Source organism: Heteronotia binoei, chromosome 13, assembly GCF_032191835.1.
Source record: "Heteronotia binoei isolate CCM8104 ecotype False Entrance Well chromosome 13, APGP_CSIRO_Hbin_v1, whole genome shotgun sequence".
Classification (NCBI taxonomy): domain Eukaryota; kingdom Metazoa; phylum Chordata; class Lepidosauria; order Squamata; family Gekkonidae; genus Heteronotia; species Heteronotia binoei.
The window spans coordinates 67419766-67432528 of NC_083235.1; the positions used below are offsets into that span (position 1 = coordinate 67419766).

At 45.8% G+C, this 12763-nt stretch overlaps 1 protein-coding gene across 1 annotated transcript; it reads left to right on the plus strand.

Moving 5' to 3' along the window:
• The first annotated feature begins 329 nt into the window (after positions 1 to 329).
• MRPS7 (mitochondrial ribosomal protein S7) lies at positions 330 to 10091 on the plus strand. Its single transcript, XM_060251939.1, has 5 exons — positions 330 to 459; positions 4712 to 4903; positions 6226 to 6289; positions 7532 to 7699; positions 9447 to 10091. The coding sequence occupies exons 1-5, from the start codon at positions 383 to 385 to the stop codon at positions 9666 to 9668; spliced, it is 723 nt and encodes a 240-aa protein (XP_060107922.1). The 5' UTR covers positions 330 to 382; the 3' UTR covers positions 9669 to 10091.
• Positions 10092 to 12763: the final 2672 nt, after the last annotated feature.

Sequence of the window (12763 nt, forward strand, 5' to 3'; positions counted from 1 at the left end):
TCTGCCTGATTTTCTTTCCTGAAGCCCTGTGTCGGGCAAGTCATCTCCCTCACTCTGCTACTCCCGCTCCGACAATGACAACTATCTGCTTTTTTGTTGTTGTTTTAAGAGGAAACAGAAATAGTAGCTTTCTGTTTCGCACAGTTTGTACATGGCAATGAGTCAAAAATGTTTTCTGATACAGATGCATACAAAATAATTCTGTAGTTCTGTTCCTTTCTCCCGAGTACCACATCTTGAATGCCAAAGGCTTCTATGCAGAAGCCAGTTTCTACTGCAGCTGCATGGGGGCGGCTGCATTTCCGCGAAAACCAGATGAAACCAAAACTGTCAGGCAGTATTTCAAGACACCCATCGATAGGGTCCTGAGGACAGACTCAAAATGGCTGCCCCCATGTCGGGGAGGCTCGAAGCAGCGGGACAGCGCCTGTATGGCAATAGCAAACTCTGGTTGCCCGGGTAAGTGGGGTTTGCAAAATTTGGGCTGATAATATGGGATACAGAATAATCACTTTCACGGCTTTTAGTTTATTTCATATAACTCCGTCAAGCGTAGTGTGCGCGCGCCGCGGCTTCGAAGTGTGCGTCGTCCTTGACGTGTAGACCTGATAGTTACAGAAAAGGGGCCCGAAATGGTGATAGAATTTAGCTCCCCCCCTCCCCAGGTCATGCTTATTCATCCATCAGTCACCTTCAGATTAATTTATGCTATCTAAGCTACCGTGTGCCAAAAGCAGGGAGTGGGTGTAACTCAGGGATGTGTATACTAGAGTGCATTTGAGGTCTAAGTGACTCTTAAGTGCCATCGAATGTAGAGGTTTTCCACCCGAAAGCCACTGAATTAAATGACCCGAGACTAGGGTTGCCAGATCCAGAATGGGAAAAACCTGGAGATTGGGGGTGGGGTGGGGAGCATGAGGAAGGTGGGGCTGGGGAGGGACTTCAATGGAGTATAATGCCATAGAGTTCACTTGTGAAGGGACCCTTCACATCCGGGCCACTTGCTATTTGAGATTTTACCGTCAGGTAGGCGATATAGAGTGTCGAAGGCAAAGACAAATAGATTCAAGGGCAGCTTCTATCCAAGTGCCGTGGTTAAGCTAAATGCAGGGTTATGAATGGTTATGTGTTTTTAGATGCATTTAAATGGTCTGTGTATATGTCCTTTTGTGGGTGTTGATGTGTTGGTATGTTTGTGGAAGAGCACCTCTTTTCGTTGCTCTCATTTTCTTTTTTGAGAACAATGACAATAAATTTATCTATCTATCTATCCAACATGGCCATTTTCTCCAGGTAAACTGGTCTCTGTCACCTGGAGATCAGTTGTAATAGTGGGAGATCTCCAGCTACCACGTGGAGGTCGGTAGCTATATCCTCCAACTCTGGGTTGGGAGTTTTGGGAGCAGAGCCTGGAGAAGGCAGGGCTTAGGGAAGAATGACATATAGTCTGATACTGAGGGGGTGGTTAGTGAGGCTGTGGCAAAATTTCTGGCTGACATCCTTAAATTTAATTCTGACCATGTTTGAGTGCACCTGTAAGCTCGGTTTCATTTTGATTTTATCTCCAATGTTTAAAATTTTATATTCTGTGTATTTTTATTTGAATCTATTATGCCATTAAAGGTTTGGTATGGACATATAGAATGTTCTCCAAAGCAGCCATTTTTTTCCCAAGGAAGAGATCTCTGTAGACTGGAGAGCAATTGTAAGAGACCTCCAGGTGAGGCAACTCCAGCAGTAGCTAGATGACTGCACTGTCAGTGGTTCTATGAATGAAGGTACCCGTTAAAGCATGCCCCTCTCCCTATATAAAGCATGTTTGGGAGAACTAATGGTTATAGGTTCTTGTGGTGGATCTGGATTGGCAATTTATCTTTGGTGCCTGAAAGAGGTAAAGTAAACAATCCCAACAAATTGTATATCTCTTTTTACTAAATGGATGCAAACTTGAGTTATTGTCTTACATAATATATGTGCTTTTCACATTAATATGGAAAACTATCATCCTTTCTATCTGAAGAAATGAGCAGAAGAAGAAGAAGAATTGAAGATTTATACCCCGTCCTTCTCCCTGAATCAGAGACTCAGAGCGGCTTACAATCTCCTATGTCTTCTCCCCCCACAACAGACACCCTGTGAGGTGGGTGGGGCTGAGAGAGCTCTGGCAGAAGCTGCCCTTTCAAGGACAACTCCTGCGAGAGCCATGGCTGACCCAAGGCCATTCCAGCAGCTGCAAGTGGAAGCGTGGGGAATCAAACCCGGTTCTCCCAGATAAGAGTCCGCACACTTAACCACTACACCAAACCGGCTCTGAGCAGTGACTCAGGCACACTCATACCTGACCACCAATTTTGTTAGTCTTTAAGGTACTACTGGACTCTTTAATGCTATCATTCTTTTCATTCTAACATCCAAATATAGATTGTAATCAACCGTAAACATGAATCCATCCCTCAACCATTGTCTAACCATCCTGAAATATGATGATGATGATATTGGATTTATATCCTGCCCTATACTCTGAATCTCAGAGCGGTCACAATCTCCCCTCCCTCCCCCCCCCACACACAACAGACACCCTGCGAGGTGGGTGAGGCCCAGAGAGCTCCCGCAGCAGCCACCTCCCCCCCCCAGGACAGCTCCCGCGAGAGCTGTGGCCGACCCAAGGCCACTCCAGCAGGTGCAAGCGGAGGAATGGAGAACCAAACCCAGTTCTCCCAGATAAGAGTCCACACACTCAACCACTACACCAAACTGGCAGGGCTTCTTCCTCTGTGTGGATGGTGTTTGGCTGCTTCTTTTCCCACCCTCTTGATGGTCCTCTTGTAGCACCGGCAAGGATGGGGGAAGGGGTCTAGGGTTGGCAGATTAATGAAAATTAAATAGTCTAATTTTATACACATATGCTCTAGTAACATTGAGACGGAACTACTCTAATATGCTGTCGGGGGGTTGCCATTGAAAATGGTACAGAAACATCAACTAATGTAGAGTGTGGGAGCTGACTGGGATACATTGCAGGGATCCCATCTCTCCCATGCTACAGGAGTGTCATGGGCTGTTGGTTTCTGGGCTTAACGCATAGTGCTGATGCTCACCTCTAACACAGCAGTCATTTTGATAAGCACTTGAGGATAAAATGTCTTGCATCCATTCCAACTTGAACTCTGCCTCAGCAGTGACAGCAGTATAACTCTGTTTCCAGGTTCAATATAAGGCGCCGATACTGACTTTTAAAGCCCTTTACAGCTTGGGGCCAGCATCCCTTAAGGACTATCGACTCCTAAATAAACCTCCCTATCCATTCCAGTTATCTTTGAAGGCCCTGCTGTGGGTTCCTCCACCATCGGAGGCTAAACAGATGGCAACCCAAGAAAGACCCTTCTTGGTTGTAGTGCCAAAACTTTGGAACTCCCTCCCCAAGGAGATTCATCTTCCTCTCTGTTTCTTTTTCCAGTGGGTGAAAGCTTTTTTGTTTAGTTTGGCGTGCCTTCGAGAACTGTTATTGGCCTTCCTCTCGGCTTGTAGTGTTATGTAGTGCAAGGCAGTTGGCCCCCCCTTCCTAGAGCATCAGGACCTGGCAACAGTGATTCATGCAATGGTCACCTCGAGACTGGATTACTGTAACGCCCTCTACATGGGGCTGCCTCTGTGCCGAACCCGGAAGCTGCAGCTGGTGCAGAACATGGCTGCTAGACTGTTGTTGGGGCTCCCAAAGTGGGAGCACATACAGTCAGGGCTGCGCGAACTGCACTGGTTACCAGTTACATACCGGATTCGTTACAAAGTGCTGGAGATTACCTTTAAAGCCCTATATGGCTGAGGACCTGCCTACCTGAGGGACTGTCTTTCCCCATATAAACCCCAGAGAGCACTGAGGTCAGCAGGGAAGAACTTGCTGACTATCCCCGGGCCGAAAGAGGTAAAACTACAGAGTACCCGCACCCCGGCTTTCTCTGTAGTGGCTCCACACCTATGGAACCAGCTCAGGGGAGAAATGCGGGCCCTGTGGGATTTTGAACAATTCCGCAGGGCCTGCAAGACCATCCTCTTCAGGATGGCCTTCACCGATTAAAAAGAGAGACTGCTAAGTAAATGTACCATCTGCTGAAATAGCACCAGGATGTTAATTTTATTGATTTTATTAATTTTAGAATCTTAATTAAATTGTTAAACTAGTTATTGTTTTAAACATTATTGTATAAGCTAATGTATTGACTTGATGTTGTTAGCCGCCCTGAGCCTGCTTCGGCGGGGAGGGCGGGATACAAATAAAATGATGATGTTCGTTTGTATATATTTTTTATTAAATTGTTTCTTTTATATATCCTTTTATACATGCTGTTTTAAATGTTGAAACACTTTGAGGTTTGCTGCCTCAGGGGATCTATGTGGATGGACAGGCGGCACAGAAGCATTTAAACAAACAAATAGCCTTGAAGTTGAGTACCTATACCACCACCCGTACCCAGAGTGCATCCCCGTACGAACCTGTCCATAGCTTAATTGTTCTGTTTTGTAAATTGCCCTGAGTGCTTATTAACTAGAAGAGAAGGATATAAAACTGCCAAGTAAAATAAGTCATGCATCCGTGTTACTGGGTCACAGAATTGGATGCAGGGATGTCGAACCTGTAGGGTTCTATGCTGCCAGCTCCTGGGTTTAAAATATTACGTGTGCAATTTTTTTCTATCCATTGAATCCTTTGCAGGCTGACCCAGGTCAGGTGGAGCCGATACAGTCCCGTTTACCTGGAGCCAGAAATAAACAAAGAAGCGTATCGCAAGCCTCCAGAACAATTATCGGAAGAGGAAAAGGCTGAACAAGAGCTCAAAACAGTCCGACCCATAAAAGCTTCCTCTTCCAGTGTCTCCAGTTCTGTATTCTATGAACCACTGATAAGGTCTGGATGCTGCTGTATATCATTAGATCAGCTCAGTCTACTGCTTAACAAAAAGAAGTCTCATTGTTTTTATTGGGAAATGTAGCTTATCATTAATATGTAACAGACAGGAACAACTATTAGTTGAAAGAGCCACAAAGTACATTATCAGCTGGGTGACCTGAAGTGTGAAGGCTATGTTGGTAGTGATTTTAATGCAGGGTGGATCAATCCAGAATACTCCTTCACTTTTCACTGGAGAGCCAGATTGGTGTAGTGGTTAAGTGTGCGGACTCTTATCTGGGAGAACCGGGTTTGATTCCCCACTCCTCCACTTTCACCTGCTAGCACGGCCTTGGGTCAGCCATAGCTCTGGCAGAAGTTGTCCTTGAAAGGGCAGCTGCTGTGAGAGCCCTCTCCAGCCCCACCCACCTCACAGGGTGTCTGTTGTGGGGGAGGAAGGTAAAGGAGATTGTGAGCTGCTCTGAGACTCTGGAGTGGAGGGCAGGATATAAATCCAATATCTTCTTCTTTTCATAAAACAACTACTGCAATGCAGTGCTACGCTATGTTCTCTCTTACCTGCCTATTCCATGCTTTCTAGTGCAAGATAAAGCAATGAAGGGGTAGTCTTCTGAGACAATACTGACCCTGTCTGCTCTAGTTTTTATGTACCTGTTTGCATGGATCTGCTGAACATAGCAAGATGCTAAGTTTAAACTCTGTTCTGTTTACTTGACTGTTTTTATGTTCTTTGCCACTCTGAGTTAATCAGTGGCGGTTGGTGCAGCACTTACTGAAGGACTAACAGCTTCTGCTGTTGAGTGCTACTGCAGGGGCGGGGCGGGGAGAGCCTTAACGCCAGTACTGCAAGGCGGCATCCTCTGGTAGCAGAGGCATGGGGGCTGCACCCTTAACACTATGCAGGACAATGGCTGCTGAGTCAGAGGAAGTGTCTTTTATGGATGTCATAACCCACTTCTGTACTGGACAGTGTTATCCATGTTTTTGTATGCTGCGGAGATGGTAGTCTTCTGTCCTTGCTTTGCAATGCCTTTCAATAAGGTTTTGTGACGTTCTCCCTGATAACAGAAGGGCTTGTCAGTCTGGTAGCCCTCCAGGATACCATGGCAGGAGCCACTGTTGTTGCAGAACTTCCCCTCGAGAGTAAACACAATAGGAAGACTGAGAGCCGATATGAAATAACTGGCATTCTTGCACTGAATCTCCATACCTAATGTTGGTTGATCAATGTAAGGGTAGAGTTTTGTCATAGGGATCTTGTGCCTTGGTAGTGACACTCAGAATTCTAGTCCACTCACATTTGTGGTTTCTCATTACAGCAAATTCACTAACATGATGATGATGGGAGGGAATAAAATTTTGGCCCGATCCCTCATGAATCAGGTATTTATTTATCTTTTTGTCTCACTGTTGCCAGTTTGGCAAAGGAACAATATCCCTATTTTAAAAGGGACCTAGAAAGTACCTTCCTCTGCCGTAGTCTTTCCAGCGAGGATCCTACCCCCCCCCCCCAATTTTGTATATCTGTACTCCCCCTCCCCTTTGTTTTCTCATTACTGACCTTGTAACTAAGCAACACAAATGATGCGTAATGTCCCTAATCTATTCTTATACATAAGTAGTTCCACATATCTGCAGTCATGCAACCAGTTATACACCCTTGCTTTCTGCATTGAATCCAGACCTGGCTCTGGGGAATTCCCCAGTTTCTCTCTTAAAAAAAATTTTTTTTTGTAGTTGCTGAGAGGGCTGCTGAGAGGGCTGTTTTTTTGTGGTTGCTGAGAGGGCTGTTTTAGAACAGAGGTGGGGAATGTCCAGCCTGAGGGCCGTATCACTTGGTCTGGCCCTCGGGGATTGCTGGGCCAAGCCAAGCCAAGCCACATGGCAGCCTCCCTGGGGCCCGGCTGGCTAGCGAGGATCGAGGGGCCCAACCACAACTTCCCCGGAGCCCAGCTGGTGGAAGCTACCACCAGTTCAGTTTGCACTTGATTATCCCAGATGCTTTGGCCTGATATGCTAATGAGTGTGTGACCTAATATGCTAATATTAGGGGATGTGGTCTAATATGCTAATGAGTTCCTGCCAGGATTTTTTTACAAAAAAAGCCCTGGACCTAGGCATTTGCCTAAAGCGGCAGGTTGGGGGGGGGGAGTGTGCGTGCCAAATTAGGCTCTCCCCATATTACTTCAAATAGAAAAACAATTATTTACATGAATGTTGCCACCCTGAATCATTCTCCCTCAGCAGGGAGAATGTTTTTTAAGTTGATCATTTTAAGTTGATAATTTTGTATGGCCTGTGAATGATGTTATAAATATCCAAACGGCCCTTGGCAGAAAAAAGGTTCCCCACCCGTTTTAGAAGTTTAATACACCGTCTGGTCTCGGTCCTGTGACCTGAATGAGTCAGGGTCAGACTTCCATTTGCTAGAAAAGAATCTCAGTGTTGGGGGGCGTGATCCTGTGTTTACTTATTGTACAAATTGCACTCTGCCTAGAGATACTTGGGAGCTTGCACAGGTAATGCTTCTTTCCCTTCATTCAGGGGTAGACAAAATGCTGCCGCTTAGAGATTCTGTCAGACAAGGAGCAGAGACCTTTTCTTATACCATTCTTTGCAATTAAGACTTTAGAAGCCATTAAGAGGAAGCAGCTCGAGAAGTACCACAAAGCTGATGAGAAGGAGAAAGAAAACATTGAGTGCAACCCATACACCATCTTTCATCAGGCACTGAAAAACTGTGAGCCCATTATCGGGTTGGTGAATATCCAGAAAGGAGGTCGAACCTACCAGGTAAGTCATCAGCCTGTTCAAGAGTTGAGACAATTATGTTGTTATCTGCTTCCCTTCAGCTCAATCCTGCTTGGCTCCTCCTGTAAAAGAAGCCTGTCATTTCCCATCATGGGATGGCATTAAAGAGACCCCAGCAGTTCACCGTTCACTTGCGATAAGCTCAAGACATGCAGTCAGAACCACATGGGAGGGAGAGCAGGAGCAAGTGCAGCTCCATTCTTGAATAGCAGCATATTCAGACTGCTGCAATCGGTGTCTGCCTGGGCACACTTTGCAGGCACCAACTGCAACGACAACAACAAACATTTCTGGCAAAGTGATCTGTCAAGCATTGTCCTTTTTAAGTCACTTTGAAGATGTATTGGGAGCTCTTCAGGGATTTGAGCCATACTTAGCTTGACCTTTTAAATTCTGAAAACCTTAAGATGCTTATGAAGAAAGGCTTGGCTGAGAAAGGGCAGTGTCCTCTTTAAGGCCCAGAAGGCAGGGCAAGGCCAGATCTTTTATTGCCTTTGGCAATGTCTGCTCCAGTAGCTTAAGTTCCTAGTCTTTGACCAGTTCTTGCTCAAAAGAAGCCAGCGTTTTGAAGCCCAAATCTTGAGCAGAAAATAAACACCACTAATAAGCACAAGCAAGGTGTTTAACCTACTTTTGCTCAGAACCAGGGTGTCCTTAGTTTGGTGTAGTGGTTAAGTGCGTGGACTCTTATCTGGGAGAACTGGGTTTGATTCCCCACTCCCCCACTTGCATCTGCTGGAATGGCCTTGGGTCAGCCATAGCTCTGGCAGAGGTTGTCCTTGAAAGGGCAGCTGCTGGGAGAGCCCTCTCCAGCCCCACCCACCTCACAGGGTGTCTGTTGTGGGGGAGGAAGGGAAAGGAGATTGTGAGCCGCTCTGAGACTCTGTCCTTGAAAGGGCAGCTGCTGGGAGAGCCCTCTCCAGCCCCACCCACCTCACAGGGTGTCTGTTGTGGGGGAGGAAGGGAAAGGAGATTGTGAGCCGCTCTGAGACTCTTCGGAGTGGAGGGTGGGATATAAATCCAACATCATCATCTTCTTATCTGGGAGAACTGGGTTTGATTCCCCACTCCTCCACTTGCACCTGCTAGCATGGCCTTGGGTCAGCCATAGCTCTGGCAGAGGTTGTCCTTGAAAGGGCAGCTGCTGTGAGAGCTCTCTCAGCCCCACCCACCTCACAGGGTGTCTGTTGTGGGGGAGGAAGGGAAAGGAGATTGTGAGCCGCTCTGAGACTCTTTGGAGTGGAGGGCAGGATATAAATCCAATCTCTTCATCTACCTCCCAGGGTGTCTGTTGTGGGGGAGGAAGGGAAAGGAGATCTGGCAGCCGCTCTGAGACTCTTCAGAGTGGAGGGCAGGATATAAATCCAATATCTTCATCTACCTCACAGGGTGTCTGTTGTGGGGGGGAAGGCAAAGGAGATTGTGAGCCGCTCTGAGACTCTTCGGAGTGGAGGGCAGGATATAATTCCAATATCTTCATCTACCTCACAGGGTGTCTGTTGTGGGGGAGGAAGGGAAAGGAGATTGTGAGCCGCTCTGAGACTCTTCGGAGTGGAGGGCGAGATATAAATCCAATATCTTCATCTACCTCACAGGGTGTCTGTTGTGGGGGAGGGAGGGAAAGGAGATTGTGAGCCGCTCTGAGACTCTTCGGAGTGGAGGGCGGGATGTAAATCCAGTATCTTCATCTTCTTAATACAGAATACATTTAATCTTTTATCTCCTGCAGGTCCCCACCCCCCTGAAAGACAACCGGCGGCGCTTTCTGTCTATGAAGTGGATGATTACTGAGTGCAGGGAAAACAAGCACAGGCGGACATTAATGCCTGAAAAGCTCTCCAGTGAGCTGCTGGCAGCCTTCCACAATGAAGGCCCTATAATAAAGAAAAAGCATGAGATGCACAAAATGGCAGAGGCTAACCGGGCCTTTGCTCACTTTCGTTGGTGGTAGAAAATGCAATGTTTGGCAAACACAATGTAGGATGACAGACTTCGCCATTTTGTGGCATCCTACCAGCCTGGGAGTGCTTCTCAGCTGACCCTTTTGAAACAATGTTAAGAAATCTCAGAGCAAATTACTTATTAACATTTCATATTTTAGTTTTTTCTTGACTCTTACAAGGTGAAGTTATTCCCATTTCCTAGATGACTTCAAATAGAGGCCCCTGGTTTTCACTTGCTGTATGTTACATTCTGAATTCTTACCAGTCAGGGGGTGTATTCATGTTACAGAATGGCCTCCGTTAAGGCACAGAGATAGCAGGGGATTAGCAGAAGAGGCAATTTTCACTTCTGTATTATTACTGGAGTCTTTTGGAAACTTCCTCGTTTGAAGTCGAGCCAAACTAATGATAATTAAAACCACATTTTGATATCTCTGGTGAACATTGTCCTTTCCTATAATACTTGTTTTCCATTGATTGGTTGACTGTGGTGTATGTGTAAGGTAAAAAAAAAAATTGATACCATGCCTTGAAGGAACTTGAGGAGAGAAATCAAAGGATTGCAACTCACTTTCTGTCTCAAAGAGGATGCGGAAAGGGAGTACCCAACATTTAAAACTACATTCTTGGTTCCAAGTGAGAATAGCGTTTTTGGATCACGCATCATGCATATGTGCATTTCGTCATTTGATTTCTTTACACCTCGTGATGGACAGCCGACTGTGTCAGCACGAGGCACTATGCTTGCAGCAAGGTGACTAGAAATGAAAGTTTTGTTTTCAAAGATTTCAGGTTTTCACGGCTGGTAACATCATTAGGGTTTGTAGAATCTTTCGGGATCAAGTGCCATGTTCTACTGGAGAAAGTCTGGAAGGAAAACTTTCTCCAGTAGAACACGGCACTTGATCCCGAAAGATTCTACAAACCCTAATAAAGTTTTGTTTGATGTGCTATTTACAATGGCTCACCCATCGCCTGAAGTTGCAAGCCATCCAGCTGCTAACCACCACATATGAACTGCTTAGGTGGAAAGCTAATACAAATGTAAGTATATCAGGTGCAGCTGTGTGTCCATGTATGCTGCATTACCTGAGAGCCAGTATGGCCTCGCGGGCAGCGATCTGTGGGGTTCACGTGGCATAGCTGCTGTGTCATGGCTAATTGGTCTTTATCTTAGCTCGACTATTCTATACGTAAATTAGGGGGAAGAAGGACCTGTTGCATAAACCCGTTTCAGAAGGACGGAGATCGATTACATTGGAAGAATTAGATCTATAAATTCCCATTGTTGAACATTGTGCCTCCTTCTCTCTGTACAGATCATAATGCTGCCTTAAAAATAAAGCCAGAAAAATGTCATAGACCATCACTTTTTCATTGTTACTAGCATGCTCGCCTACATGTATTCGCTACTCCTTTGTGGGCTGAAGGGAGGGGAGGAAAGTAGCTTCTCTTTCTAGTCGTATGAGTGGAATGTTTGCCATTGCAGTTATGCCACGAGGCCCCCCCCTTTTTAATCAGAGACCGCCTTGATTAGTAGGAAAGTAAGGACAGAGGATATGCCAAGTGTAAAAGGTTTATTTATAAAAAAATTTCCAAAGCGAACCAACCTTCTTAAAAGACATATACAGTCCTGTAGTTCAAAGTACTTATTGTACAAATTTGACAAAATAAGATCCTAGCTCTGTCTTCTCAAAGAACTAAGCCTGCTGAGGGGGTGAGGCTTTAAAATAGCCTGTGGGCTTCCCACCTCCTCGGAGGAAAAGGCACTGCCTTTCTGGCTTCCTGCCCCCAAGCTAGCCAGGAATAGGGAAGAAGGGGTGAGGCACAGCATTAGCTGCAGGTCGAGAACATTTGTTCTAGCGCCCTCCTGCAGTTTTGGAAGAATCAGTGTACTTATCCTACTTTTCAAAAAAATGCTGCTGAATTCTCCAAGGCCATAAATTCCAATGTGCCCTTCCACAAGCATAAAGCAGCACTGGAGCAGCCAATGACTGGCCAGCAGCTTTTTATAACACCTTGTGTTCTGCCACAGTAAGCAGCACTTCAGTCATGAGGTTTGTTCCTTAAGAATCACACAGATAATCACACTATTTACTCAAGATAGCTCAGGGTAAATTAGTGGCACCCTGGATCCATTTCAAATGGAGAAAGCAACACGTGTGTGGGCAGAGCTCTTTTTGTAGCAGGAACTCCTTTGCATATTAGGCCACACACCCCTGATGTAGCCAATCCTCCATGAGCTTACAGCAGGCCCTGTACTAAGAGCCCTCTAAACTCTTGGAGGATTGGCTACAACAGGGGCGTGTGGCCTAATATGCAAAGGAATTCCTGCTACAAAAAAAGCCCTGTGTGTGGGGAACTTCATTCCCCCACCCCACCAGAATCGGGTTCTCCCCTGTGTGAGATTTTTAAGGGGGGGAGGGTTTGACTGGGAGCTCAATGCATGGAACTCAGCATCAAGCGCTTTGTTTAATCAGAAGACTCGTGTTTAAAATATTGCAAGGTTTATTCTCTCCTAATCAGTGTCCCCGCTAAGCTGAGTGAGCGTGAGCTAGCTCACAGATATTTTAGTCTCCAGCTCACACATTTTTGTCTTCGCTCAGGAAGGTTGACCCCAGAGCACAATAATTTATGCAGTAGCTCACAACTTTAATGCCAGCAGCTCACAAAGTAGAATTTTTGCTACCAAGGCTCTGCAACTTAGAGGGAACATTACTCCTAATATATTATTGTAGACTGTCAATCAAGGATGACATGATTGCATGTTCTTTTTTTAAAAAGCCCTGCTTGGACAAAGCTAGTGTGGCAGCATGATGGGCCCCGCCTTCTTTCACTGCTATCCTAGTTTCCCATTTTCAGGGACAGCTTGAAGAGCATTGAAATAGGCACCTGCATCCCTACAGCCTGAAGTGGTACGAGTTCTATGCCACTAAGTTCTGAATAAGTCGGCTCTAAGCAGAAACTCAGCTTTCAAACATCTTGTTTTCAGGTTGCAAAACAAAGGTATAGCACACCCTGCCATCTGCACTTAATTTATGTCAGGGAATGCTGGTATATTAAAGAATGAGCGACACTGTCTTAATTGCTTCTTTCATTTTAG